Source organism: Catharus ustulatus, chromosome 1 (assembly GCF_009819885.2).
Source record: "Catharus ustulatus isolate bCatUst1 chromosome 1, bCatUst1.pri.v2, whole genome shotgun sequence".
In the NCBI taxonomy this organism is placed as follows: Eukaryota; Metazoa; Chordata; class Aves; order Passeriformes; family Turdidae; genus Catharus; species Catharus ustulatus.
In genome coordinates this window covers 47,330,516-47,358,405 of record NC_046221.1, presented here as the reverse complement: position 1 = coordinate 47,358,405, position 27,890 = coordinate 47,330,516, and the positions used below count along the sequence as shown (strand labels likewise).

The following is a 27,890-nucleotide window of genomic DNA, read 5'->3' as shown; positions in this document are numbered from 1 at the left end:
ATGTAAAAAGATGACAGAGGGCTTGATGTTCTAGCAGGGGATAGATTTGTGCAGATCTCTGCAGCAGTGACATTTGCATCCAGCTGATTCCACCCATGCAGAACAGAAGGAATATTTGACGGCACAAAGGAAGAGGTGAATGAAATCAAGCAAGGAAAATAATAGCATTTAAAGCGTACACAAAAGGCTTATGCTATGTCCTGTTATGGAATTAAATTGAGACAATCTGCACCTACTTTTCTCAAAGTTTTTCTCTGAGATGGAAGATGTGAACTTGTGTTTTGGTAAACGTGGAGTGAGAGCCAACTGACCTTCACAATTAATTAGTGATAAGATGCAGTGTCCTAGAGAATACGCTCCCTCTCTCCTCGTTTTATACACAGCTTTACTAGGAGGAAGAGATAGCAGGCTCAGATGAGCCTGCAGGGGCTCATTCGAGAGGGCTTGGTGCTGTCTGCTGAGCTTGAATGCACAGGCAGAGATCAGGAAGGAAAAAACAAGTTGAGCCTTTTAAGGCAGAAGGATCTTACATTGCCTCCTGTTACCAACATGTCCTCCAATTGAACATTTTTAAAGTAATTTTTCACCAAGCCTATGCTTCTCCTAAGGATGATTAGACTTTTTAGTGTAAATTACAGTAATTTCACAACTATAAGGCGCACCCTTTTGACTAAAATTTTCCCTCGAACCCGGAAGTGCGCCTTATAGTCCGGTGTGCCTTATCTGATGGACAAAGTTGTGAAATTTGCCAAACCGGAAGTGTGAGCTGTGAGCCGTGGGGGGAGCCAGAAGTGCCACGGCAGCCAGATGGGGGTGGGCCCGGAGGCCCGCGGCACTGCCCCTGCGGGGTGGAGGCGGACCAGGGGGCCCACGGCACCACCCCTCTCAGGTTCAGGCAGTCCCGGGGCCCCATGGCTGCCAGGTGAAGGCGGGCCAGAGGGCCCGTGGCATCGCGCCTTCCTGGGTCCAGGCAGTCCTGGGGGCCCATGGCTGCCGGGTGAATGCTGCCCAGGGGGCCCGTGGCACCCCCCTTCCTGGGTCCAGGCAGTCCCGGGGGCCCATGGCTGCCGGGTGAATGCTGCCCAGGGGACCCGCAGCATCCGCCTTCCCGGGTCCAGGCAGTCCCGGGGGCCCATGGCTGCCGGGTCCAGGGTGGCCCGGTGGCTCGCGGCACCGCCCCTGCCGGGTGGAGGCGGGCCCGGGGGCCAATGGCTGCCAGGTTGAGGCAGGGCCTTGGCCAGCAACCGTGTGGGGTGAGCTGGGGGCGGAGCCTCACTGCAAAAAAAAAAAGTGCGCCTTATAGTCCGGTGCGCCTTATCTGATCTACAAAGTTGCGAATTTTGCCGACTCCGGGGGGGTGCGCCTTATAGTCCAGTGTGCCTTATGGTTGTGAAATTACTGTAGATGTTTTTTGAAGTCCAGCTCTGAAATCCTAGGGAGATCTTTTTGCTGGAAACATTATTTGCTCTTGGAAAAATCAGCATATCTGCCAAGTAAATACATTCTGTAGTATTTTTATGATGACTATAGGCAATGTGTGGCAATTATCTTCTGAGAAATGCTGATTTTCTAGTACATACCTTTCACTTGAGTTTTGGTCTTTAATAGATGAGCTTTGGGATCTATGAGTGTATCACCTCTGTGGCAGAAGTACAACAGCATGCATTTTGAAATTAGTACCCAAAAGAGCAATGGATAAGCTGTAGACACAAAAATAGAGCTAGACCTCACCCCAGGCTTGTATGTTACCAGGTTCTACAAAAAGTTTCTGCTGGCTTTGGTGACAACTGGATCTAACTGCAGACTTTGGTTAAAACAAAACTTATAACACTTCACATTAGCTTGTTGGGCAGAATCTCACTTTTTTTTTTTTTTAAATATGTTCTGTATAACTTAAAATAGCTTCAGCATATGCTCACTTCTTTCTCATTAAACATTTCCAGGAAAGTCTTAGCAGTTTTACATGTGGAATGAGAAGTTTAACTTCAGTTTCCTGGACAGCATGCAGAAATCGAACCTGTAACAGCACCACTAAATCTCATTTAAATTCACAATTATCTTTAGTCCCTGAGCTAGTCCTTTTTTTTCCATGTCCAACTGCGATGGCAAATATTTTGTGAGAACAGCATCAGGTATGAGTGACAACAGAAAATCTTGGGATTCAAGTCCCCTGCTCAGGAGCTTTATAAATCCATGATGGAAAGATTGTCAGTGCCAGGCACAATCAACGTCTTTGTGAATTCAGTATGTAACACAACCCCTTTAAAGGCAGCATATCATGAGTGTAGGCACCTGGTTTACTTTCATAACAAAGCCACAGACCTTCATGAAGGCATGGGAATGCTAAACCCTGTGCACAGCTCAAGGAGGAAACTTCACTGTCTCAAGCTCTTTTCAGCTTTACTGTGTTTTTATCAATATAGCTGATAGTTCAGGCACATCACTAATAGTTCCCACATATAAAGGACCCATTTCGTACATGCTGTGGGGAAGTGCTGGTTTCCCCTTGGAGTCCCTCATGTGACTCAGGCTGTTTCTGCTAAATACACATATAGGTATATATTCCATTTGGTAGTGGTATTCTATTTTACAAGTTGTTTACCACACATACTATTTATAACTTTTGTTATCAGAGCTTGTACCAGAGATGTCTGTACAAAGTGACAGAGATCCATACAGTCTACAACAAATAACCAGAGCTTACATGATGAGGAATGTTCCTGCTGTTAAGCTGGTTTGTTAGGGTTTCACTCAGTGACAGATAAAGATGGTGGAATACGAATTCTCTCTGACAAAACATTGGGTTTCTTCCCAGCAGCTCAGAAATGCCAGAGCCTCAAGGCTCTCTCTGCTGTCTCCTTTGCCTGTCTGTGTGATATGTGATGGGCACTCCCTTCCTATGCAAACAAGTTACTCCTTTCAGGCCATGGTGTCTCGTGTGGGAAGGGAATACCTTTTATTTTTTTGCTAAACCACCCCGACCACCATTTGGGAGCAGATGGAAACAAGCCAGACAAACAGGCACTGGTATGTTTCTTCCTTCCCCTGCATTTGGCATTTGGCATAAACACAAAACAGAAGAGGGAAAGGCAGCCCCCATGAAGTCCTGCTTGTTTCCCTTCCTGAGTAAATTCCCTCTCAACTGTGATCAAGAAGAAAACAGTAACTTTATACCAAGGATAAATGAAAACCCAGCGGGGGGCAGCAATTCCTCTGCCATTCTACTGTAACAGCATCACATTCTTCACAGCCAGTTTCACAGGAAAATTACAAACTATCTGTTTATTGAAGCGTGCTCGGGGATAAATCTCACTTATCTTCTTTTCGTGAATGAGCGAGCCTTATAGCATGAGAAGTTTGGCCAGGGGCACAGCTGGCTGGCAGCCTGTGCCCCACCTCCCCCTGGCTCAGGGCGCAGCATTCCACATCCCTCTCCACTGTGCCGCTCCATCCAGGCCCGCTTGTGACGTCTCAGGCAAAGGGCAAAAGATGACAGGATAAGACCTAGCGCGCACAAGTTGCAATCTTTGCAGAAAGTCTGATTGTCTCATCATTTTCACATCAAGGCTATGACGAGGAAAAAGCCCCACGGTAACTAATCAACGGGAGAGTAACCAGTCAGCTCCGGGCTGTTTGTTTTGCGGCGTAAAATCATTGAATAAGCAGTAACAAATGTTTCTGCACTCCCTGTGCAGACCTGCCAAGTCAATTCAGAGATATCAACACGAACACTTTTAATGTCTTGGCAAGAGAAAAATGTCTATAAGCTATTGAGGTTCTTTGTGCATGTATTTGCAGGTAACAAGCCTTGGCTCAAAGTCCTGCATTCAATCATTGCTGAATATCACTTGTATTCAAAAACTAATCAGAATCAGCATTCAAGTGCTGTAAGCACTATGTTTCCTACAATTCATCTAACCACTGTGAGTAACTTGGAAATAATTAAGCTTTTGACCAAAATTATGTAATGTGTAATTTCAGCCCATAGATTTGGTTTGTTGAATCCAAAATATTCCATAGATCATTATTACAGCTGGATACATTTTTTAAAATTAATGGTCAATAATTTACATATTGTGACAGATCATATAAGGCGCACCGGACTATAAGGTGCACTTTTTTTTTGCAGCGAGCCTCCGCCCCCAGCTCCCTCCGTGCGGTTGCTGGCTGAGGCCCCACCTCAACCTGGCAGCCATTGGCCCCTGGGTCCGCCTCCAGCCAGCTGCCGTGGCACTTCTGGCTCCCCCCATGGCTCACACTTCCGGTTTGGCAAATTTTGCAACTTTGTCCATCAGATAAGGCACACTGGACCATAAGGCACACTTCCGGGTTCGAGGGAAAATTTTAGTCAAAAGGGTGTGCCTTATAGTCGTGAAATTACTGTACTTGGAAATTCAGCCGGAACACCCCATGAGTGCCCTAATTCTCACCAGCATGGGGTACTTGCCTGGTACTCTTTGGACAGCTGGATGAGTGTTGCACAGCTGGCTCAAAGCTGCTTTGGTTTACCCAGAGTAAGCAAATACTACCTCATACAGCAGCTGTGCTTCAAACACAATGAACTGCATCCTGATTGCTGTCTTTAAGTCTGCATGGGCTCCTCTACCACCTGCCTCATGGACATCTGCACTGAATACACATCCCATCAGTTCAGGATTCACTAAGCTTATTATGGTTTGAGAGTCAGACAACAGCAGAAAGCACCATTGTAAAATTGCTCAAGTGAACATTCTCTTATTAGGACAAAAAGCACCTATTTTTCTCTCTCAGTGTGAGGTGATTGAATATTTTCTCAGCAGAATTTTCCCTGGGCTAACCATAAGGGTCTATGCCCATGTGCTTATATGATTACTACTTTAATGATTTCTTTCTAGGTGAAAAAAAGTAGAGAGTGGAGTCTCTTACTGAAAACAATTGGTAGGGACAACACTGTCTCAGTCTTTGAGGTGTTTATTTAGCTGTTATACACACTGGATGGGGGGATAAGGAAGCTGAAGTGGGAGGTTTGCTCCTCAAAACCAGTATAGTTCAGAATTCATGTGCTTCCCTTTATAGCCTTTCAGTGTTTTCTTGCAACTTGTTATGTGCAATTTATAGGGCATTTCCAGGCAAAGGATATAATTCCCATACTCAAAGGAAAGGTGTATTTCCCATAAACAACGGATAGGAATGTTTTTGACTAACCAGCACATACATGCTTTTTCTTATTTTATCCCATTTTTCCTCTTCCCTGGATTCCCTTGTTAAATTCACATGTCCATGATGATTAATCCCATACTTTTCTCAGAAATATGTCGACATTACTGTGGTCAGCCGGTCAGCAAAGCTCACCAGTGAAATGCAGCATAAGGCCCACAGGAAATGGCTGCTACAACACTCTTCAAGACTTGCAGAAGAAGAATACCATAAAAACAACAGATAATGTTAATGAGGATTAAACTGTATGATTTTCTACACCATTTTCAGCTGTACCCGGGCACTTTGCATTAAGCTAATGAGAGCCAAATTAGACATTCTTGATGAAGCTTTCATTGTGTGTGGGTGCACACTGACTGCAGATGGAATTATTTTTCAACCTGTGGGAGCTTCAATCCATAAACTTGCATACCATGTCAAACTGATTCTGTAAGTCTGGCCCCCAAATCTGACCCAACTGATTCTTGTTCTTTTCTGGGAAATTAATCTAGAGCAGAGAGGAAGAATGTAAAATGATACGTGCTGCTCTCGCTCACCTCCAGCCTGAGAGGTAGGTTTGCTTACAAACACTTTCACATTTAAGCTACATTAGGACTAAACATTAGGATCCTTCTCATTTCTTATAATCCTGTTTTGTCTTTCACTCTATTGTCTCTATCCTGCCCAGCTGATGGACTGGCTTTGGGCATCTAGCATTCAGCCAGGGTTAACCTACCACAAACATGGAACAACTCTGTAACCAACTCTGCCAACCCCCAAGACTCTGCTATAGCATTCTGGCATGTCTAGATGAAATGTATGATGGAGGTTGACTTCTTCACTGTTGCTGATCAGCAACAGCCACCAGGACTGCTGCCACTGTAAGGAAGCAGATTAACTGTGCAAGCCTTAATGAAGTCAATGGAAAATGTCTTCACTTTGTGTTGGTGATTTTTCCTCCATAGAATTATATATATAGACAGTCAATGTTTTTTTACTTGAAGTGGTTGTTTCTGCATGTTTTCTCATGCCAAGTATTTTAAATCTCTCAATCCAGCTATTTACACTGTTTATGCAACAGTAGATTTCCAAATCTACTGGGAAGTGACTTTCGTATGTGACCAGTCCATCATATGCAGCTCTCTGGACCCTATGGGGGATGAGCACTTATTCTTTTATCACACCAGGAAAGTCATACAGATTTGTCCTTCAGCACATCAACTCTAAATCAAAGGGAACTGAACTTAGCTGTCTCACAGATGTGATGTTAGCCTGGCTAGCAGATGTTCATAAAGCTTATAAAGGGATTAGATGGTTATGTTCTTGTTTGGAAATTCTGGCAAACCACTGGGAAGACTGAGGACAACATGAGGGCAGCCAGACAGTGGGCGGTTTGTTTTTCTGTGTTCCTACATCAGAATTACAAACGACAGAGTAGTGTTAAGATTTGTAATGGACATAAACCCACATCTGTTTTAGGAACACTAACTTTTTAGGAAGTCTGAGCTTTTTCCATGTTTAGGTATGGGGAGGAAAAATAAGTAAAGAGGAACCGTAAGGAACCGGGAACTGTAATATAGAGCTAAGAATTACTTTCGGTGGGAAAATGCTGAACTTCATGAAGATGTGAAATTTGATAAGACATTTAACATAAATGAAATACAGTAATTTCACGAATACAAGCCGCCTGGACTATAAGCCGCATCTCTGGGTGTTGGCAAACATTTCGTTCTTTGTCCATAAATAAGCCGCACCTGAGTATAAGCCGCTCTGTCATTCGCAGCAAGGACCCGTGTGCAACAAAGTTGCCAAATAGTAACAGAACCGCAGCAGGGCGGGATTTACTGGCTCAGCTAAGGCTGTGCAGGCTCGGCCCGCTCGAGGCTGCTGACGGGGCCAGGTGGCCCAGCTCGGCACTGCCGCTCGGCGGGGCCGCTCGGGGTCGGCTGCCGCTGCCACTGGGCTCGGTCACCCCAGCCTGGTGCTGCCCCGCAGTGGCAGGTAGGTACGGAGCCCCCCCGCACCCGCGGCAGCGGGCAGGGACAGAGCTTCCCTGCTCCCGCGGCGGCAGCGGCGGGCAGGGACGGAGCTTCCCCGCTCCTGCCGCGGCGGCGGCGGGCAGGGACGGAGCCTGCCTGCTCCTGCCGCGGCGGGCAGGGACAGGAGCCCCCTGCTTACCCTGCGGGCCGCGGGGATGGCAGCACGGAGCCCCTGCCTTCCCCCCAGGCCGTGGGGATGGCAGCACGGGGCCCCCCTGTCTCTCCCCTGGGTTGCGGGAGAGGAGGGAAGGAGGGAGCCCTCCCGCCTCTCTCCCCGCCCCCCGTGCTGCCTGCAGGGAGCCAGACTCCACCCACGGCCCAACAGAGTAACAATTTGTAACAATCGAGAAATGCCGGCTTTTACTGGCAAGTTGCTCGACTCTGCACCTCGGTTTCCACTTCTGGGGGTGGAAATGTCAGAAAATTATTCACATATTAGCCGCTCCTGAGTATTAGCTGCATTTCTGGTGTGGGAGCAAAATTTTAGTCAAAATGATGCGGCTTGTATTCGTGAAATTACTGTACATTTCTCTTTCTCCAGTAGAAGAAAATAAAATCTCTAGACTTTCCCTATTTCCTTAAATTAATGAAGTGGCATCAGATCTGATTTGAGCCCCTCAAAATCTCTCTATTCCTCCACATGTGAATGTAAAACTCCTATCCATTCATTTCTCTGCAGTCATATAACCACTTAATTACAGTAATTTCACGAATACAAGCCGCACCATTTTCACCAAAATTTTGGTGGAAACCCGGAAGTGTGGCTAGTACTCCGAGGCAGCTAATATATTAACAATATTCTAAAAACTGCCAACACGGAAGTGAGAGCCTGCGGCAGCCCCAAGCCAAGCTGGAGCCCAGCCAGCCCCGGCAGAGGCAGGAAAGCCTGGCAGAGGCGGGGCCAGTGGTGCGGGGCGGGGGGGGCTGCAGAGCCTGAGCCAGCAGTGCGGGGAAGCCCGGCGGCGTGGGGAAGCCCAGCAGAACCGGGGCTAGCAGTGCAGGGGAGCCCAGCAGAACCGTGGCAAGCAGTGCAGGGGAGCCCGGCAGCGCAGGGGAGCATGGCAGAAGTGGGAAGCCCGGCAGCGCGGGGAAGCCCAGCAGAACCGGGGCTAGCAGCGTGGGGGAGCCCAGCAGTGCAGGGAAGCCCAGCAGAACCAGGGCTAGCAGCGCAGGGGAGACCAGCAGAACTGGGGCCAGCAGCGTGGGGGAACCTGGCGGTGTGGGGAAGCCCAGCAGAACTGGGGCTAGCAGTGCAGGGGAGCCCAGCAGAACCGGGGCTAGCAGTGCAGGGGAGCCCAGCAGAACCAGGGCTAGCAGTGCAGGGAAGCCCAGCAGAACCGTGGCTAGCAGTGTGGCGAGCCCAGCGGCGCAGGGGAGCCCAGCAGAACTGGAGCCAGCAGCGTGGGGGAGCCCAGCAGAACTGGAGCCAGCAGCGTGGGGGAGCCTGGCAGCGGCAGCGGCAGCACCACCTGGCTGGCCCCGAGCGGCCCCGCCGAGCCGTGGCGCCGAGCTGTGCCACCCGGCCCCGTCGGCAACCATGAGTGGGCCGAGCCTGCCTGGCCTCACCCCAAGCCAGTAAACCCCACTATGCCGCGATCCTGTTACTAATTGCCAAATTTGTGAAAGTTGCACACGGATCCTCGCTACGAACGAAAGTGAGGCTAATATTCGGGTGCGGCTTTTTTATTGACAAAGACATCAACGTTGTCAATGCACCGGAAGTGCGGCTTATACTCCATGCAGCTTGTATTCATGAAATTACTGTACTTTCCTATTAGCACTACCTTTCTCTAAAGGCTGGCTTTTTTTCTAGACATATTTCCTTTTAATTGCATATTCTTTGTTAAGATGAGTAAAAAGCCATACTATGCAGAAGATCACTGAAAAATATATGTATTTACAAAAGGTGTAAATATCTCCCAGGAGTGCCAAGTATCCTCACTCCCAGCTGAAATCAGCAAGAGCAGAGTCGTCTCCAACGCTCAGTCTCAAATCTGTAAGGGGCTGTGAATTTCTCATCTCATTAGGACTTTTCTCCTTCTTTGAACATGAATATTCCTGTGTACATTCCCATACATTCCTATAATAGCCATGTGCTACTGGGGTTTTGTAGTGATATTGCCAAAGAAACAAATGCTCCAAAGCAACTACATGGAATTACTAGAAGATGAGCTGTCTGACATTAGTAATGTATTTAGTCATTGGGCAAACATCTACTCCGGACCACGTCATGATGGTTTCTGCTCAGACTTTCCCCTTGCAAAGTCCCCCAATATTTAACAAGCAGGTTACAAATCGTTGTTCGCTGGGAGCAATCTACTTCTATCTGAAACGTGACACTTCCCAACATAGAATGGTTTGGATTGGAAGGGACCTTTAAAGGTCATCAAGTCCAAGGCCCTTGCAATGAACAGTGACACCTTCAAATAGATCGGCTTGCTCCGAGCTTTGTCCAACCTGTTTGTGAATGTTCCAGCGATGGGGCATCCACCACTTCTCTGGGCAACCTCTGCCACTCTTTAACCACCGTCATCACAAAACATTTCGTGCTAATATTTAGTCTGAATCTGCCCTACCGGTTTAAAATCATTACCCCTTGTCTGGTTAAAAAAGTCGAGCCCCAGCTTTAAGCCCCCTTTAAGCATTGAAGCTCAGAGATGCTTTGGCAGGCAAGGGACCCGTTAACACCTCCGAGGGGGAGCGGGAAACTTAGTGACCGACAACTCAAACCCCTTTCGAAAAGTGTAAATGATGTTCGGAATGGGCAGCGAAAAGCGTTTAGGGCAGGAATAACACCTCTTTGACAACGACCCACGTCTCCTGCGCCCCTCCAAGCCGGCTCCACCCCGCCGCGCCGGGGCCGGGCCGGAGGCAGTGCCCGGGCGGGGACGAGTCGGCCCCGCCGGCCGGGAGGAAGAGGAGGGATTTCACCTGCCCAGCCCGGCCCGCCCCTCCAGGTGCGAGGTGGAGCAGGAAGCGGCGGCGGTAGCGCCGGAGGGGACCCGCGCCCGCCTCGGTGCCGGGCCCATGCGGGGAGATGGCGGCGGGCCGGGCGCTGGCCGCGCTCCTGGCCGCGCTCCTGGCCGCGCTCCTGGTCGCCTCGGCGCAGCTATTCCCGCGGGAAGGTAGGGACAGGGGTAGGGATGGGCTGGCTCCCCTCACCCTCGGCTGGGTTCCCCCCACCCTCGGCTGGGTTCCCCCTACCCCCGGCTCAGTTCCCCCTACCCCCGGCTCGGTTCCCCATCACCGCCACCCGGGGCTCAGCTGCCCATCCCTCCCCGCCGCCCCTCAGGGGCTGCCCGGGCCCGTGGGACCCGCCCGGTGCGCGGCTGAGCCGGGACTCGCTTTAGTTGGCAGCACCGTAGGCGAGAGACTGGTGACTCTGCCTTTATCCCCGTGTGCAGCTGCTGATTTAATAACTATTAGTTATTTAAAAGTGGCGGGGGTGGTGGGGTAGAATCGCATCCATAATGTTTGTGCGATGAGACATTTCAATTTCAGCACTTCTAGTCAGAACGCTCCCTTTTTTTTTCTCTTGGAAAATGCTAACAAAAATTATTTGAGCTTTACATCCTCACTTGCTGGTGTATTTATTATACAAGTAACTTCACGAAGTCCTTTTCCCTGGATGCCAGAGGGCCAGCTGAATTCTCTGTAAAGAGCAGAAGCTCCTTGGACTGCGTTCTGTGTGGGATCGTGCAGTTGCTCAAGTTTTTCAGCAGAGAATGATATTAGTTATGTAGAACAATGAGTGAACCATAGATGAAGGGAAATGGAATGGCTTATATGCCTGGCTGAATCAGATGGTTTAATGCTCGCTACCAGCTCTGCTTCTCTTGAAATTCCTGGATGCTTGTTGAATTCCCACGTATCTAACTGTGTGCGACCCCAAAAGAATTCCAGTTATGAACACAGGGACAGCGTGTGGTGTTTTCCTCAATTTCCAAAGCTGCTTGATTGCAAAAAATGCCCATCCTCAAGTCTAAACAGTCTAACTGCTATCAGTAATCCTTTTAAAGGCTCTTGAAGTATGAGTCCTTATGTATAAAATAACTGGTGAATTGAAGTGACTGTAAGTTATCTAAAGAGTCTGATGTGAAATTTGTGCATTTTTAATATTTCTGTTACCTTTAACAGCACCGGTTCTGCTGAAGTGGAGTTTAGGGCATTATACATGCAGAATGCTTCCTTTGAAATTGGGCAGCCCTGAGGTTTAAGTTTCAAGCTGTGTAGTCTTTTAAATAAAATATTTGCATTTAATGTATTGCCTCTGAGTTGAGTGAGTAACAGCAATTTGCCTCTCTAAGTCTCTTCAAAGGAAAAGGCAAGACAATAATGCTTTTTAATAATTGTATTCTGTTTCAGGATAAACAAATATTTGAAACCTTAGATGGGTCAGCACTAGAAGCAGAGGAGGTAGACTGTCCAAGGATCTTAGCTTAATCTAGAGGAGCATAGGAGTAAGAGCTCCCCAGTTTCTGACGTTGCTCTTTGGAAAATCCTGAAGTTGCTCTTTAAAGCAAAGTTAGTAACAGTGAAGTCGCACAAAACACCACTCATAGACCCAGTGATTTGTTGCCACTGATTACGCCCCTACTTCCTTCAGTCCCTTCCTTTCCAACTGCAGACTTCTCTCTGCTGGTCTGTCTCCTGCACAAGCACCACCACTCCTGTGTCCAGGTCCTCTGTCATCCTCTTAAACTCTCTAATGTGGTGCCTTCCTCCTCTTTGAAAACCCCCAGTCCTCCAAAAAGGGGTGGGTCAGTCCCAGTCACCCTGGTAGCATGGGTTGGCAGACTGCAGGTTGCGATGGTGTGAGCATGACAAGAGGCAGAAGGGAATGGTGCCTTCCCAGGTTTGTTGGCACATGAGATCTCGTGTGTCTTTCCTTTAGTGAGAACTACTGTTATTGCACAACCAAAACTGCTGGAACTCTTCCCTGAGCAAAAGTTTGTCCTGAAAGCCCAAGACAGCTCAGATTAAGGTTTTCTTCTGCACGCCTATGTTTGTAATTTTTAAAGAGTTCCTGTTGCACTGGTACTGACGCTGGTACTGGCTCTGCTGTTGCTGTGTTTTGGCTGCCTCCCTGTCCTTGGTAGCAGCTTCCTCTCTTCTAGCAAGGCTGGGTGTGCACATGGGGCGTTTATGAGGCACACGTGGCTCTTTGTGAGAAGTGGTGATGCTCTGGTGGGACTACAAATTTTGCTTTGCCTATCTCTAAAGCTGTCTCTTGCCATCCTTGGTGAAGTTCTTTTTCCTCTCACCCCCCTGCTCCACCCTTTCCCAACAAGTACAGTATTACAGCAGTGTTCCTGTCGGAAGGTTTAGGTTGAGCATGGCTGGTTGCATTGTCCTCAGAGGAGCTTGTAGGTTTTCTTGAGACACAACTTTATGAGTAAAGTAAATTATCAAATGAAAAATTGATTCTAACTAATAGCTGGAAAACTACAGAAAGAATTATTTGGTGGGCTGGCTGTGCATGGACATGGGAGTGTGAATGGAGTATTGGATATATGACCTTTGAAAATGTGTTTTCCAACTAAAAATTTGTTTCTTTGAGGCACTAATAATGAAACTCATCAGACTTCTATGCTATCTATGAAACAGAAACATTTCAGGTTTAAAGTATTCTTATGAATGTGATAAAATCTGCATATATATTCTGGGCTTTGTCTTTAAAATGTCATTGTTGTAAGTGAATTTAGAGATAGTGCCATGTTGATTCTTTCTCTACCCTCCAGTTATCTTTTTCTTGGCAACTGATTGATTTGAGTCACACGTCAGTCTTAACATGTTAACATGTAAAGCTGCTTGATTTAACAAAATAAAAACCCCCAAGCTGTTAGCAGGTCATTCTGCTGCTCTGACAGAGTATAAATAACTGCCCTGTTTGTTCTCCTCTGAAAGTAAGTTGAAACTGGATTATTTCCATTCTGAATCACCATTTATTAATTTGATTGAGACCTCTCCTTTTAAGACTACAACCAACGTACATGTGTTGAAAGTTTGGTTTTTTTTTTTTTTTTTGCTTGCCTTATGTTATTATCAGTCTGGAGTGCTAACTTTTTGCTCTTTAGAAGCTAATATTTTTATAGTAAATTATTTGTAGTATGTCTCAGTTTTGGTACTACTACCTTGATTCTCCACCAGAAAATGCTTTTTTTTTTTTTTCTTTTCACAATTCCAGAACTTTGTGTGTTTGAGAGGTTCGTTTCTAAGAGGTGGGTCTTGCCTATGTGTTTTTCATTCATCTATAAGTCTGCATAAGTCTACAAGGGATGTAGAGGTGATGGGAAGGCTTGAGTGTGTGACGTAGTGGGAACATGAAAATATTTGAGGATTGCTACACTGAGCTGAATTTATTGTCCATGGCAGCACAAATAACCATCAATTTGAGTGCCTCCCTCTTCCCCACCCCCCTGCCTCCCAGAGATCCTCAGTAAGGTTGCTGTCTCTGGAGTTGTGTGAATGAACTTCTTGAAAGCTGTACTTTTGGTCCTGGGTTTACTCATATGCAAAACTGGAAGCACCAACGCATAGCAGCCACTTTGCTACAAAGTGGCCCAGGAGAGAAGAAACGCGACGTGAGCCTGAGCCTCCTGAGCCTGGCTCCTTAGATAGCTGACATCTTTTTTTGTGCCTGGGGTTGTCATTTGATGTGGTGGCTCATCAGCCAAAAAGTAATTAGGGGAAAGCATGCTGAAAAGGATTATTTCTTGGCACTGATTGAAGGCAAAGGACTAGTCAAGGGAGAAACAAGATGAGAGAATTGGTGACTGATGATTCTCATGTCCAGAGTACCACCACGGACCTGTGACATGGAGAAAGTTATTTGTTAGCTAGGTTGTTCTCCTCTCATTTTTATTGCAATTCTGTGTGTTGTCCTGCTATACTGTAATGAAAGTTTCTAGACAGAAATGAGGACTTGCTCTATGAAATAAGGGAAAGACCTTTCCCCTGCCTGATGTCAGATATCATTTGGGTCAGTTGTGCTCAGGCTTGTTAATTGCTTATATGAATTATCTTATCTACAAATAATGTTGGAATAGAAAAAAAAGTAGGAGAAAAATTACTGAAAAATAATTTGACTTCTTGAAATATGTAACAGCAGCAGCAGTATTTTCACAACTAAATGTTTCTGGGGTTCAGTTTATTAATATAGCCCTTATCACACAGCCTAATTGATATTTATACTGGCAGATGTTAAATGGAAAGCTTTGTGATCCACAACTGCCAAACCTTCAGTTTTAGGCAGAGGCTGAACAACTTTGCACTTAGTGCATTTCAGAAATACTTCAAATTGGAAATAGTGTGGACAACCATCCTGTGCTAAGAGCAAAGTCAAGGTATTTTTAGCTTTACCTGTGTTGACTAAAGCTGTAGGTAGCAGGGGCATGGCGTGTTAGCAGATTAGTGTAGATGATGGCTGAATAGCTCCTTTCTTTACCAGTTTCTCTGTATTGATCCCATTCTCTTTTTGTAATTGCTGATGGCAAAACATGACCTTCTTCAGGTCCTGGGCAGAAGAGCAATGAATGTGCAATGAATGTGTGTGGAGTTGTACCCCTTTGTGTTGTGGCTGGGGTGGGATCAGTGGTGGTGCTGGATTATTCCTGGGGCTGTGGGGAAAGCTGGGTGCTTCTCACCACTGCTGTGAGTGGAATGTGGCGCTGAGCTGGCTCTTACAGCAGCAGAGTAAACCTGCTCTCTTCTGGGTGCTCCCTGGAGCTCTGCCTCTGGATGTTTTCTGGCCTTGGTGTCCTTGCAAGAGCTCCTAGAAAGACTCAGCTGCAGCAAAGCGTGTATTAGCTAGAGAATATGGGGAAGATAGCCTTGGATGCCAGTTTTGATCTAAATGAGCTCTTTTTTTGACTACTCTTGTAAGCTTCTGCTAAAATATTTTTTTAAATCTACACCTTTAATAATTTCTGTAATTTATAAACCTTTGCCCGACTGACGGAAATATCAAAGATATCACTTTAACAAAGCACTTCCAGCAGTTTCTGGGACAGCATCCAACTCACTGATGCTGTTCAGGTGTCTCTGTCAAACCACAGCTCTGGAGAGGACAACACACCACTGCAGCAGGGGTTGGCTTGTTGGAACCAAATCATTAACCATTTCCTGAAGAGCAGCTGCTGACTTTTGGTGCTCTCTTAGTAGGATTCAGCCAATAGACCTTGGTCACCATCCCTTGATTCGTAAACTTCTTAAATCTCTTGCAGATGTTACCATACAGTTTCTTCTTGCTTCACAACTGCTTGTGCCACTAAGGTGTGGAGAAAAGGATGTGGGCTGGGCTGCACTTGTAAATTGTTGGCTGCTGGCTTTTAAATCAGAGCAACATCTTGAGTTTCTGTCTTGGCTGGTGACAGAGGTGAGGGTTTGCTGCCTGCAGCTGAGCCAGCCTGGCATGGTTAGTACTGATGGGACCTCCTGGAAGACTTTCAGAAAGACCTCCAGCTGAAGAATTGTGCCATAGTGTCTAGCAGATATGCATTTCCAGTATGTTAGTAAGATCTAGTCTGCCTGTGAGTGCCTGGGCTGCCATTACTGTGGAAAAAGTGATTTTTTCTTTTTTTTAACCTATCTCCTGTGCAGGGAATAAGGTTTCTACTTTGCCTGTTGTCTTGGACACCTTTTAACAACTATCCACAAGGGTTCCATAGGGCAGCCTGCTTTGACCTGTGCCTTTTGATTTCTTCGGGAATGGAGTGAGTGCGGTTACTTGATGTTGGATCAAGCCCTTATTTTGGGAGGTGGGATAATGCTGGCATTTTGGAGTTGGCCCTGGATTTTCTGAGACAGAGGAGAGAGCAAGCTCTGAGGAGTGAAAAGAGATGATCTGGAGATCCTCAGAAGTGAGAGACTAAGAGCTGACTGCAGGATGTTTGGCATGGGAGGGATCCCTGATTGCGAAATTTGCTTTTACACCTTTGTTAACCAGAGCCAAGATTGCAGAGCTGCTCAGACATGCTCTGATATGTTGCTGGCTTAAGTCAAGGTAGGGATAAAAACTATGCAAGCAGACACCCCTTTGATCAAGGGAGGCTCCTGTAGGGACCTGTGTTGTGTCAGTGTTCCTTGAGCCAGTGTGATATTTTCTCCTCAAGCTGTGCAGATACATGTGTCAAACATTTTATACATGATATGCTGACGGTCAGCTCATAGACAGGGTTTGCTGAGCTCTCCATCTTACCTCTACCTTTCATGTCTGTAAAATAATTATTAGAAAAAGGCAGCTGAGGGTCAACAGTATCTCTTTCCCATGTGGTGAAAAAGGCTTCTTTTAATAAAGCTATTGCATGAGTTATGAGTGTCTTAATTATCTTCCAAAAAGGTTCTAGAGGAAGCAGTTTAAGTACAGAAATGTGTAGTTGTTGGGGGGGGGGTTTCAGTTATTTTAAATCTGAAGGTACTTTATTCCTGTTAGGCATTACAAATTAATGAATTAACAACTTTTGAGTGAGCAACCTTTTTGGCCTGGGGTGCTGACAAATCTCTCTGGTGAACTGTGCTGGAATGGCTTGTAATATCACTAAGCCAGAAGTGTCTGCCCTTCCTCCCTGATGAGGAGGGAAATTTGTGACATCTCACCTGCTTTGCATCCCCATGCTGGCTATCAGTTCAAACAATCAGTGAAAATTAGATGACTGTTCTGTGATGGCTGAGGAATGGGTATTCTCCCCCAGGTACCCCTTCCTGAGGTGTGGTTACCATGGCATAATAGCTATCTCAGCAGCATCTATCTCTAAGAGTTTACAATCTTTGCAGATTTTATCACTGTAATTTTCTGTGTGATTTCCTGAAAGTAATCCTTTCACCAAATATGGACCTCATATCCCAGATGAGTGTGGTGGTGGAGGACAGGTCCAGATATGAGGACGTAATCATGTAATGTAGAGAGTAGTTTACATTTAAATGAAGAAGGGTTGGCTGTAGTTTGTGATGGTGCTTGTGATCTCTTTTGCTGCTCACAGCACTGTTCAGGTGAGAGGAGTCCAAACAGTGTGTGGGTCCCTGACTAACTTTTCTAAGGGCTTGAAGACTTTGAAGGCAGTCACCTGGATTACATTGTGAGACTGGAGGAGTGGATTATGCTTGGGCAGTTGGGTGCTGCAGTTGAACTGGAGAGTTGGACTCAAATTGTCAAAGATGTTAGTAAGACAGGTGCAAAACAACTGGGTTGGCAAAGCAGGGAGACGCTTATTCTTTCAAATATTCCTTGATGTGTTTTTGGCCAATTTGAGTGAACTGTGCAGTGAATTGTATTGGAGGTGATGCACCACCACACTGAGTTACTGTGTTGTACCCCTTGCTTCCCACCCTCTTGCCATGACTCTTGCAGCAGATCCTGTGTAGTGGAATGACCTCAGCAGACTCTGAGTGTGCCTGCAGGTCAGCATCCCTGCAAGGCCTTGAAAGAGGCAGTGAGCCTCCAGGAGAACCTGCCAAGCTATAGAGGCAAGCAGCATCCCTGTGCTTTCCTTGTCTAGAGCTGGGGCACAATACACTGCAGGGAGCGAGCCTGTTCTCTGGAGAGGCGTGTGGGTTGAGTGGGTTCAGAAACCCCTGGGGCAGAACAGGGGTTTGGATACAGGTATTTCATAATTGGAGCAAGCTGCTGCTACTTGTCTTGCACAGCAGCCCAGCTCCTCCAGCTCATGAATGGTGGCTGAGTCAGCCTCATCCAACTGGGTTTCGGTAAAAATGACTGTCATGTAACAAGCCCATGATTTAACCAGAATGAGCAAACCAACAGTTTTTGTACATAATTCTGGCTTAAATTAACATCTGGGATTTTGTTGTAGGTTTTATTTTCTTGGTCTGTCTGGGGCTTTTTTGATTGCTTTAATCCATCCATTCAAGTCATATGGAACAACCCATAGATCCTTGTGGGTAAATTACTGCAATAAAATGAAGCTGTCAAGCCAAAACTAGTTGGACTCTGTTCTATCTCCTGCTTTGTGTAGCAAGGCACTTTACATAACCATAAAAATAGCTGTTCTGCCAAGTGCTTTGCTTGTGTATACGTACACATGCTCTGTGTGAGTGCTATTGCCCTATTTTCCAGCTGTCTTCAGCTGCACTCCCTCTTGTACAGGCAAAATGTCTTTTTGATATTTATATATACATGCATATACATGTTAAAATTACTGCGAGATTGTCAGATGCAAACACAATAAATCAATTTAGGTTCAACTCTCTGGAATGATTGAACTTATTTTACACTATACAGTTTGCTTCTAACCCCAGTGGAAGGGGTCTGAGCACTAATACAAAAGTTTGGCAATATCATACTGTTAAGAAAAAGCTGTGTTTGTGCAGAGAGGGGCATTACTCTGGTAATAGAGGGATGCTGTGATGGGACAACTCTCCTGAAGGCACATTCTGAAATGAAGATGAGCAGTAGAAAAATCCAATTGTGGAAGGGAGGGTGTAGGCTGAGATTAGGGCAGTTGATGAAATATCCAAGGGAGGCTGCAAAAAACTCTAATTGTTTAGAGGAAGAAAGAATAGGGTGAGATCAGCTGTCTGCATCAGCTATGAACCAGCTCAGGACTGGAGGCTTTACCTCTAACATCTTCTAGCTGAATGATTTCATTGTTGTATAGACGGAGATGAGATCCAACTTGGCAATGCTTCTCATGTTGGTTTGGATATCCTGTGTGTCATCCCCGCGTAGCAGCAATAAGGCATGACAATTTCTTCTTTTCAAGAAATGTGTCCAGTTACTGGTAATCCTAGTAAAAAGGCATGCAGTGGGAGTCACAAAGACAGATTACAGTAATTTCACGACTATAAGGCGCACCCTTTTGACTAAAATTTTCTCCTGAACCCGGAAGTGCGCCTTATAGTCCGGTGCGCCTTATCTGATGTGCAAAGTTCGGAAATTTGCAAACCCGGAAGTGAGAGCTGTGAGCCGCGGGGCGAGCCGACAGGGCCGCGGCTGCTGGGTGGAGGCGGGGACACGGGGCTGCAGCTGCCGGGTGGAGGCGGGGCCGAAGGGCCGGGACTGCCGGGTGCCTGCGGGGCTGGGGCTGTTGACTGGAGGCGGGGCCGCGGGACTGGGGCCGCTGGGTGGAGGCGAGGCTGGGGCTGCTGGGTGCCTTCGGGACCGGGGCTTCCGGGTGCCTGCGGGGCCGCGGGACTGGGGCTTCCGGGTGCCTGCAGGACTGAGGCTACTGGGTGCCTGCCTGACCGGGGCTGCTGGGTGCCCGCGGGGCCGCACACCGGGGCTGCTGGGTGCCCGCGGGGCTGTGGGACCGGGGTTGCTGGGTGCCTGCGGGACCGGGGCTACTGGGTGCCCACGGGGCCCCGGCTTCCAGGTGCCTGGAGGACCGGGGCTGCTGGGTGCCCGCGGGGCCATGGGACCGGGGCTTCCAGGTGCCTGCGGGGCCATGGGACCGGGGCTGCTGGCTGCCCGCGGGGCTGCGAGGCCGGGGCTCCTGGCTGGAGGCGGGGTCGCGGCTGCTGGGTGCCCGCGGGGCCATGGGACCGGAGCTGCTGGGTGCCCGTGGGAGCGGGGCTTCCAGGTGCCTGCGGGGCCGCGGGACTGGGGTTGCTGGGTGCCTGCCCGACTGGGGCTGCTGGGTGCCTGCCCGACTGGGGCTGCTGGGTGCCCACGGGGCCCCGGCTTCCAGGTTCCGGCAGCACCGGGGCTGCTGGGTGCCCGCGGGGCTGCGAGGCCGGGGCTCCTGGCTGGAGGCGGGGTCGGGGCTGCTGGGTGCCCGCGGGGCTGCGAGGCTGGGGCTCCTGGCTGGAGGCGGGGTCGGGGCTGCTGTGTGCCCGCGGGGCCATGGGACCGGGGCTGCTGGGTGCCCGTGGGAGCGGGGCTTCCAGGTGCCTGCGGGGCTGCGGGAACGGAGCTGCTGGGTGCCCGTGGGAGCGGGGCTTCCAGGTGCCTGCGGGGCCGCGGGAACGGAGCTGCTGGGTGCCCGTGGGAGCGGGGCTTCCAGGTGCCTGCGGGGCCGCGGGAACGGAGCTGCTGGGTGCCCGTGGGAGCGGGGCTTCCAGGTGCCTGCGGGGCCGCGGGAACGGAGCTGCTGGGTGCCCGTGGGAGCGGGGCTTCCAGGTGCCTGCGGGGCCGCGGGGCCGGGGCTGCTGGGTGCCCGCGGGGCCGCGGCTTCCAGGTTCCGGCAGCACCGGGGCTGCTGGGTGCCTGCGGGGCCGGGGCTGCTGGGTGCCCGCGGGGCCGCGGCTTCCAGGTTCCGGCAGCACCGAGGCTGCTGGGTGCCTGCGGGGCTGCGGCCGCTGGTTGCCTGCAGGACCCGGGCTGCTGGGTGCCCGCGGGGCTGCGAGGCCGGGGCTCCTGGCTGGAGGCGGGGTCGCGGCTGCTGGGTGCCCGCGGGGCCATGGGACCGGGGCTGCTGGGTGCCCGTGGGAGCGGGGCTTCCAGGTGCCTGCGGGGCTGCGGGAACGGAGCTGCTGGGTGCCCGTGGGAGCGGGGCTTCCAGGTTCCGGCAGCACCGGGGCTGCTGGGTGCCTGCGGGGCCGGGGCTGCTGGGTGCCCGCGGGGCCGCGGCTTCCAGGTTCCGGCAGCACCGAGGCTGCTGGGTGCCTGCGGGGCTGCGGCCGCTGGTTGCCTGCAGGACCCGGGCTGCTGGGTGCCCGCGGGGCTGCGAGGCCGGGGCTCCTGGCTGGAGGCGGGGTCGCGGCTGCTGGGTGCCCGCGGGGCCATGGGACCGGGGCTGCTGGGTGCCCGTGGGAGCGGGGCTTCCAGGTGCCTGCGGGGCCGCGGGAACGGAGCTGCTGGGTGCCCGTGGGAGCGGGGCTTCCAGGTGCCTGCGGGGCCGCGGGAACGGAGCTGCTGGGTGCCCGTGGGAGCGGGGCTTCCAGGTGCCTGCGGGGCCGCGGGAACGGAGCTGCTGGGTGCCTGTGGGAGCGGGGCTTCCAGGTGCCTGCGGGGCCGCGGGAACGGAGCTGCTGGGTGCCCGCGGGAGCGGGGCTTCCAGGTGCCTGCGGGGCCGCGGGAACGGAGCTGCTGGGTGCCTGTGGGAGCGGGGCTTCCAGGTGCCTGCGGGGCCGCGGGAACGGAGCTGCTGGGTGCCCGTGGGAGCGGGGCTTCCAGGTGCCTGCGGGGCCGCGGGAACGGAGCTGCTGGGTGCCTGTGGGAGCGGGGCTTCCAGGTGCCTGCGGGGCCGCGGGGCCGGGGCTGCTGGGTGCCCGCGGGGCCGCGGCTTCCAGGTTCTGGCAGCACCGAGGCTGCTGGGTGCCTGCGGGGCTGCGGCCGCTGGTTGCCTGCAGGACCCGGGCTGCTGGGTGCCCGCGGGGCTGCGAAGCCGGGGCTCCTGGCTGGAGGCGGGGTCGGGGCTGCTGGGTGCCCGTGGGGCCATGGGACCGGGGCTGCTGGGTGCCTGCCCGACAGGGGCTGCTGGGTGCCCGCGGGGCCGCACACCAGGGCTGCTGGCTGCCCGCGCGGCTGCGGGACAGGGGCTTCCAGGTGCCTGTGGGACCGGGGCTGCTGGGTGCCCGCGGGGCTGCGGGACCGGGGCTTACAGGTGCCTGCGGGGCCACGGGACCGGGGCTTCCGGGTGCCTGCGGGACCGGGACTGCTGGGTGCCCGCGGGGCCACGGGACAGGGGCTGCTGGGTGCCTGCAGAACCGGGGCTTCCAGATGCCTGCAGGGCCACGGGGCCGAGGCTGCTGGGTGCCCGTGGGGCCGCAGGACCGGGGCTGCTGGGTGCCGGCAGCACCGGGGCTTCCAGGTGCCCGCGGGGCCACGGGACAGGGGCTGCTGGGTGGAGGCAAGGCCGGGGCTTCCTGGTGCCCGCGCGACTGGGGCTGCTGGGGGCCTGCGGGGCTGCGAGGCCGGGGCTCCTGGCTGGAGGCGGGGTCGGGCTTGCCGGGTGGAGGCGGGGCCACAGTGCCGTGGCAGCCGGATGGAGGCGGGGCCTCGTCCAGCAAACACGCGGGGGGAGCTGGGGGCGGAGCCTCGCTGCAAAAAAAAAAAGTGCGCCCTATAGTCCGGTGCGCCTTATCTGATCTACAAAGTTGCGAATTTTGCCGACTCCTGGGGGTGCGCCTTATAGTCCGGTGCGCCTTATGGTCGTGAAATTACTGTAGTCTGAGTCATGAGGAGTCTCACTTGTGTTTATAAAAACTCTTCAATAAAGGTGCTCTTTAAGTAGTCTCTCTATGGTGCTGCTCATGTGTGGCTATAGTTTGGGGAATTTTAACCGTTTGTTCATTTATTTTTAATGACTTTGGGATCACTGCTTATACTTTCTGCATGATTCTTTTTTTCTACTTTTCCTATTCAATTTGATAGTCTAATGCAGTTTAGCACATCCCTAGCAGCTGGCATTACAGCACAGTCTTATTTCTTGGCCGAAATTATTGTCTGTGGGTTTTCATCTGTGCAAGCTGTTTGTTTTATGTGCTCAAAGTGTATGTTCTCATGTGGGCTTCTAGCAGACAACTTTGCTGGCATAATTTGATATAGATGCCTAATTTGATATAGATCTGCATCCTTCTTGCCTACTGCTGTGATGACATATTGATCATTGAAAACATTTCTGTGATTTTGGGCAGGTCTTATTTAGAAAAGCTGAGGAATGGGATAAATCTATTCTGGAAAATGATATTGAGCTGACAAATATTTGATATTCTTGCAGATAAATCAAATGAAGAATGATTATATGGTCATGAAGTCAGCAAGAGGAGGGGGAAGGAGGGAAAAAAAGCCCAGGCAGCAGAATTTGGGTCTTTTGAGGGCTGGGGAAGACGATACTTTGTTTTGACCCTTGTAGGAACGCTTTGCTTATTTCAAAATGTTGAAAATTTCTGTTCCTTAGTTTCAGCTCAGGATGTATATTTGTTTTGATCTAAGACTAGTCACATGCTTAAGGCAATACTTAAATTTAATTCTCATGACTAAAAATTAGAGCCATAATTCAGCATTTGGTGGAGGAGTGCTGGCTGTTGCTGGGCTCTGTCCTGCCAGGTTGGCCATATGGCTGTGCTGTCCCAGGGATGGGAAAGGAACACTGATAACAGTTTGAGTAGAGAGTTAGAAACAGACTTTTCAGTAATACTTATAAACTTACAAGATGAGTATGACAATTACGATGTGCAAGAAAAGAATTTATTTTGTCCATAGGTATTACCTATTTGGTTTAGCTATTAACACATCATATCTGGATGACTTAAACATCAGAGAAATGATGACCAACATGGTCAAAGGTATTTTGTGCACTAAATAATGTAAATAAAAACAAGAGAACCCAAAAAGAATCCAGAGGTATGGGAAATAGAACTCTGGGCTAGGTTGGACATAGTTGTTTCACTTTCTCTTCTAGAGACTGCTTCCTCCTGAAGAATGAGGAAGAGCAGCACTGACTACTTCCTTGGCTTTATTATCCTCCTCACCCCATGGACATTGCCCCTCTAATTGTCCCCTGTGTGCTTAGAAGGTCATTATACAGGCAGCTCCCAGGATACACCATCATCTTTTTTACTTCCTTAGGAAAATCCATATTGAAAACCTCTGCAAAAAAATGTCTAGGCAGAAACACAGACGTAAGGTGTGCAAGCCTTTGGAAGAGGTAGGAGAATTCAGCGTAGGCTCTCAGGTCAGACAACTGTCCCATCACTTAAAAGCTGTAGGAAAGTTACTCAGTGACCAGGTACTCACTAATGGTATTCTGTGGTTAGTAAACTTGTGGTTAAAAGTACGTGCTGCAATTTGGCAAGCCTTGTTGTGTTTGAGATTTTAATTTAAAACTTTAGATCCTGGAGGTAAATAGGTAAGGCAGTTTCAAGGACTTGATAAGTCTTTTGACTCCAAGATTGTGTAGAAAAGCTAGAAAGGCTGCAAAAAAGGCTTAAGAACAACAAAACTCGGATAAACACATGATGGAGTATGTCTTTGAATACTCTATTCTATTCTGCCCTACACCCCCAGCAGTGGGATTTTTGATGCCTGGCATTGCCAAACCTGGAGCCACAATGTTTCCAGTGGTGGGGATGGGCTGTGCTGCCTGCTCAGTCCTCAGGGCTTTTGCGAATCATTGCAGTCAAAGTCAGGCGGTGCAAAACCATGAGATTCCTGTAAAAAAATAGGAGGTTTTTAAACTCCTCTTCAATAGAACAGATCGTTTTTGAAATTGAGTTGCTAATGCAATAAGCTGCTTTCAGCAGCTTCAATGACTGAAATTTTGAGCTGGGCGGATATGTTTGTTGAGGGTCTCTGGTATGCTTGTGTGCCATTAGAGGGATCTGCTGATCAAGGATTCCTATGCTGTGTTCAGCTCCACTCCCCACAACCCCACCAGGTCAACCCCTTCATGTCTGGGCTGTGACCAGCAGCCTGATCACCCCTGCGCCAGCAGCTGGTATGGACCTGACTGGTGCTGGAGGGATGGAGCAGTTGGACAGAACCTGGGGCATCCTGCAGATGTGTTCGAGCCAGCTGCTCTCCTACACCTTCCTGGCATGCTGCCTGGTAATTGGAATGGCTTCAGGGGCCCCCTCAAGGGAGCTGCTCTGCTGGGTTTGCCAGTGCGTAAATCTTTTTTTCGTTGAGGTTAACGAGCATGAGGATTCCCAACCTGGTGTGTGGGCAGAGTTTTGTCATGCAGCCCTGTGTGATGTTGCACTCAAGGCAGAGATGTTTTTGAACTGAACTCGGGGTACCTTTATTTCTAGATCTCTTACTATTTTTTGTATGCATAATTTTTTTCTCGTATACACTAAAAGCACAAACGCTATAGACACTGTATCTTCCATACACTGAAATAAGGAATGAAGAACAATGAAATCAAGCAGCAGTATGTCCAGTCAGTACTCTGGTGTATCATATTTTAGAAGACAGTCAGGTTTGAGTAATTTTTTTGATAAACTGCTACCAATAAAATAGAAGATTATTCAACAAGCACTTTATTCGGTGCCTTCAGTATTTCCTGTGAGAGCTACTCCTGCATCTGGCAGTACTTGAGGATAAGTTGAAATCTGCGAAGTATTTCCCAGAAGTTGTGAATCAGTGATGTTTGTGTCAGAGATGGAGAGGAGGTGTCCAAGCACACACAGTCTGTTTCAGATCACAGATGCCTTCTGTGCTGGTGAGGGACACTGCACAGACATCCTGTACCTTCAGGGAGTGAGCTGTGAAGGGTGGGGAGGGTGGGAAAGGACCATGACTGCACCTAAAAATATCTGTTGCTGTGTGCTTTTGGTATTGCTGGAATACCTCATCTAACCTGCAGTAATTGTTGAGGCGTACCCAGAAATTCATCTCTTACTACATTGTCTGTGATTAAAGTGGAAACTCGGTTTTTTGTTTGTCTACTGAATTAACTTCCTGAATTGAGTCGTGACTTGATGAGTACCTTCAGAATGAAACAGGCTGAAACAAAAAATAGGAGAACAAAAATTTGAAAGGAATATCTGAGCTAGTTTTTAAATGTGAAATAAATGACATTGGTGAGGGTAAATTGGAGCAGAACTGATTCTGCACAAATTCCCTGTGTATGTCTCCTGGGCACATGCAGCAAGCATATTTTTATGTTGTCTGTGCTGGAAGAGAGGAGGCATTTTCTATTGGTACAACAGTAGAGGTTCCTGAGAATGTGGATGCTAATATTCCTTTGGACACTGTGACATCTGTGGGGCTGTGTGGAGAGCCTGGTGTTACTCATATGTGCTAGAAACAAACCACCTCTGTTCTATATATTTTTTCTTTCTTAGTTTCCTTTACAATCGCTCTTCATAAAGCGGACAACACCACAGTTATGATTAAACTGAAACCTGGTCTTTCACCAAGCTGTCGAATCCGCATGAAAAATGTCATCAGATCTGAACTCAATATAAAGGCTGGGGAGAATGTGACTTTTACCTTCACCTGTAGTACTCCAGAGAAGTATTTCATCATGGAAATTCAGAAAAATATTGGTAAGATACAGATTTTTAATTTTTCCCCAGTGGTAATTTTCCTCCAGTAAAACCACGTGCTTTTTTCCCTGCTGCTGCATCAAGGTATCTGCCATAATCTTAGCTAAGAAGAAATCTTTTAGCACTGATAAATAACCTTGAATGACTGCTACTGCTATGCAAGCTGAAGAAGTTTGTATTGCAACTAGCAGAATTAATGTTGGCTTGACTGTGTTGGAAACTGCTAGAAGGCGGTTTACTGCATCAATTCCTTGCTGCCTTTCCTTTTCCCACAATTTATAAATCCATCAAAGAATTTTTTTGTTCCTGTCAAGAACTTCTGAACACTTAATAATAATATGTATTTGATGAACAGCTTGGTTGTGTCTATAAGGACAACAGAAACTCTGAAGACCTGCACATGTTTCTGTATCTTTAGTGAATGTTATTGAAGTCAAGAAATTGCAAATTCAGAAGTGTAACTAAAGATGCTTCTGCTTTGAATGTTATCCCTGGTGTATGTACTCTTTAATGGCATGAACATGTGCTTCATCTCAACTAGATCCCAAACTTCATTGCGTATTCAGTCTTTAATAATATCTTCATTATTTTTGGGGTGATGTTCAAGGATAATTCTCTTCATGTTTTGGAGTTTTACTCATATGATTCATGCAAATAGTAACACTCACTGTGTCTCATGTATTTGCAAGACACACTTGTAATATTTCTTCTTTTAAGCCAAAACCTAGATATGCATTAAAATATAATTGAGTGTCAATCAATTGTTTGGATTTTTCAGATAAAAGTTTTCTGGTTTCCCTCCAGAATCTTGCAGTGGCAGTTGTTGTTCATCTGGGCACTGAGGGAACAAAAATACAGTTCATGGCAAGCAGTAAAAAATTTAAAGATGAATGATTTACCAGGAACTCTCTGAGCAATATAGGATAAAATCGGTTCTCTAGATCCCAGCTCTTTGGACACCGCATTTCTCCCTTTTGCCCATTCAGACTCTGCCCTATTCACTAAATACCTTCTAAATTCTTCAGCAAACAAGGCAGAATACTAGGGACAATGAATCCCTCCTATTAGTTAGCCTGACTAAAGCAGGTTTATCCTGTCTATTCTATGGGCTGATAGTCTTATTTGGAGACAACCTGTGACCATGTTACAGGAGTGCCTTTTAGTGCACGTGGAGGAAACTATGAGTGCAACCTAAAAATTGTGATAATAGCAAGCAAGGTGAAGTATCAAACTCCCCATTTAATGGAATGCTTTCCAGAGTGTATAACAGCTTTTCTCTCTCTGCATTTAGACTGTGTGTCAGGCCTGTGTCCCTTTGGAGATGTTCATCTTTACCCACTGGGGCTACCTCGCCTTAACAGGACTTATATCTGGGATGTGAAGGCAAGTACAAAAGCCGGACTTGAACTAAAATTTTCTACCTCATGGCTAAGACAGATTGAACCAGGAAAGACGTGCCCAGACTCTGTTAGCTACAATATCAGCAGCTGTATTGATAAGGCCATGGTCAACATTGGCACCTTCTGCAGGAATGGCTCTGTGTCTCGCATCAAGCTGCTGGGAGGAGTTGTCATGTCCCTGCACCTCCCGTGGCACTTACCTTTCACCACCTCAGGCTTCAACATAGCCAACAGGGCTTCCATAAAACGTAAGTACAGAGTAGTACACCTGCCTCCTGCAGATTGCAGCAGAATCTATTTCAACCTTTCTTCACAGCTAACCTTCCAATTTTGGTGCTGCTATCCCTAACTCCCTTCCACTTCATCTTTTCTGGAAACTACTGTA

General features: G+C 48.7%; 1 protein-coding gene across 1 annotated transcript in view; it reads left to right on the top strand.

Moving 5' to 3' along the window:
* The first annotated feature begins 10,251 nt into the window (after window positions 1–10,251).
* CDCP1 (CUB domain containing protein 1) overlaps window positions 10,252–27,890 on the top strand; it is a 29,971-nt gene continuing 12,332 nt past the window's right edge. Inside the window, exons 1-3 of the mRNA XM_033060560.1 lie at window positions 10,252–10,339; window positions 25,902–26,105; window positions 27,397–27,753. Of these exons, the coding sequence (XP_032916451.1) occupies window positions 10,252–10,339; window positions 25,902–26,105; window positions 27,397–27,753 (649 nt within the window). The remainder of the gene's footprint in view (window positions 10,340–25,901; window positions 26,106–27,396; window positions 27,754–27,890) is intronic.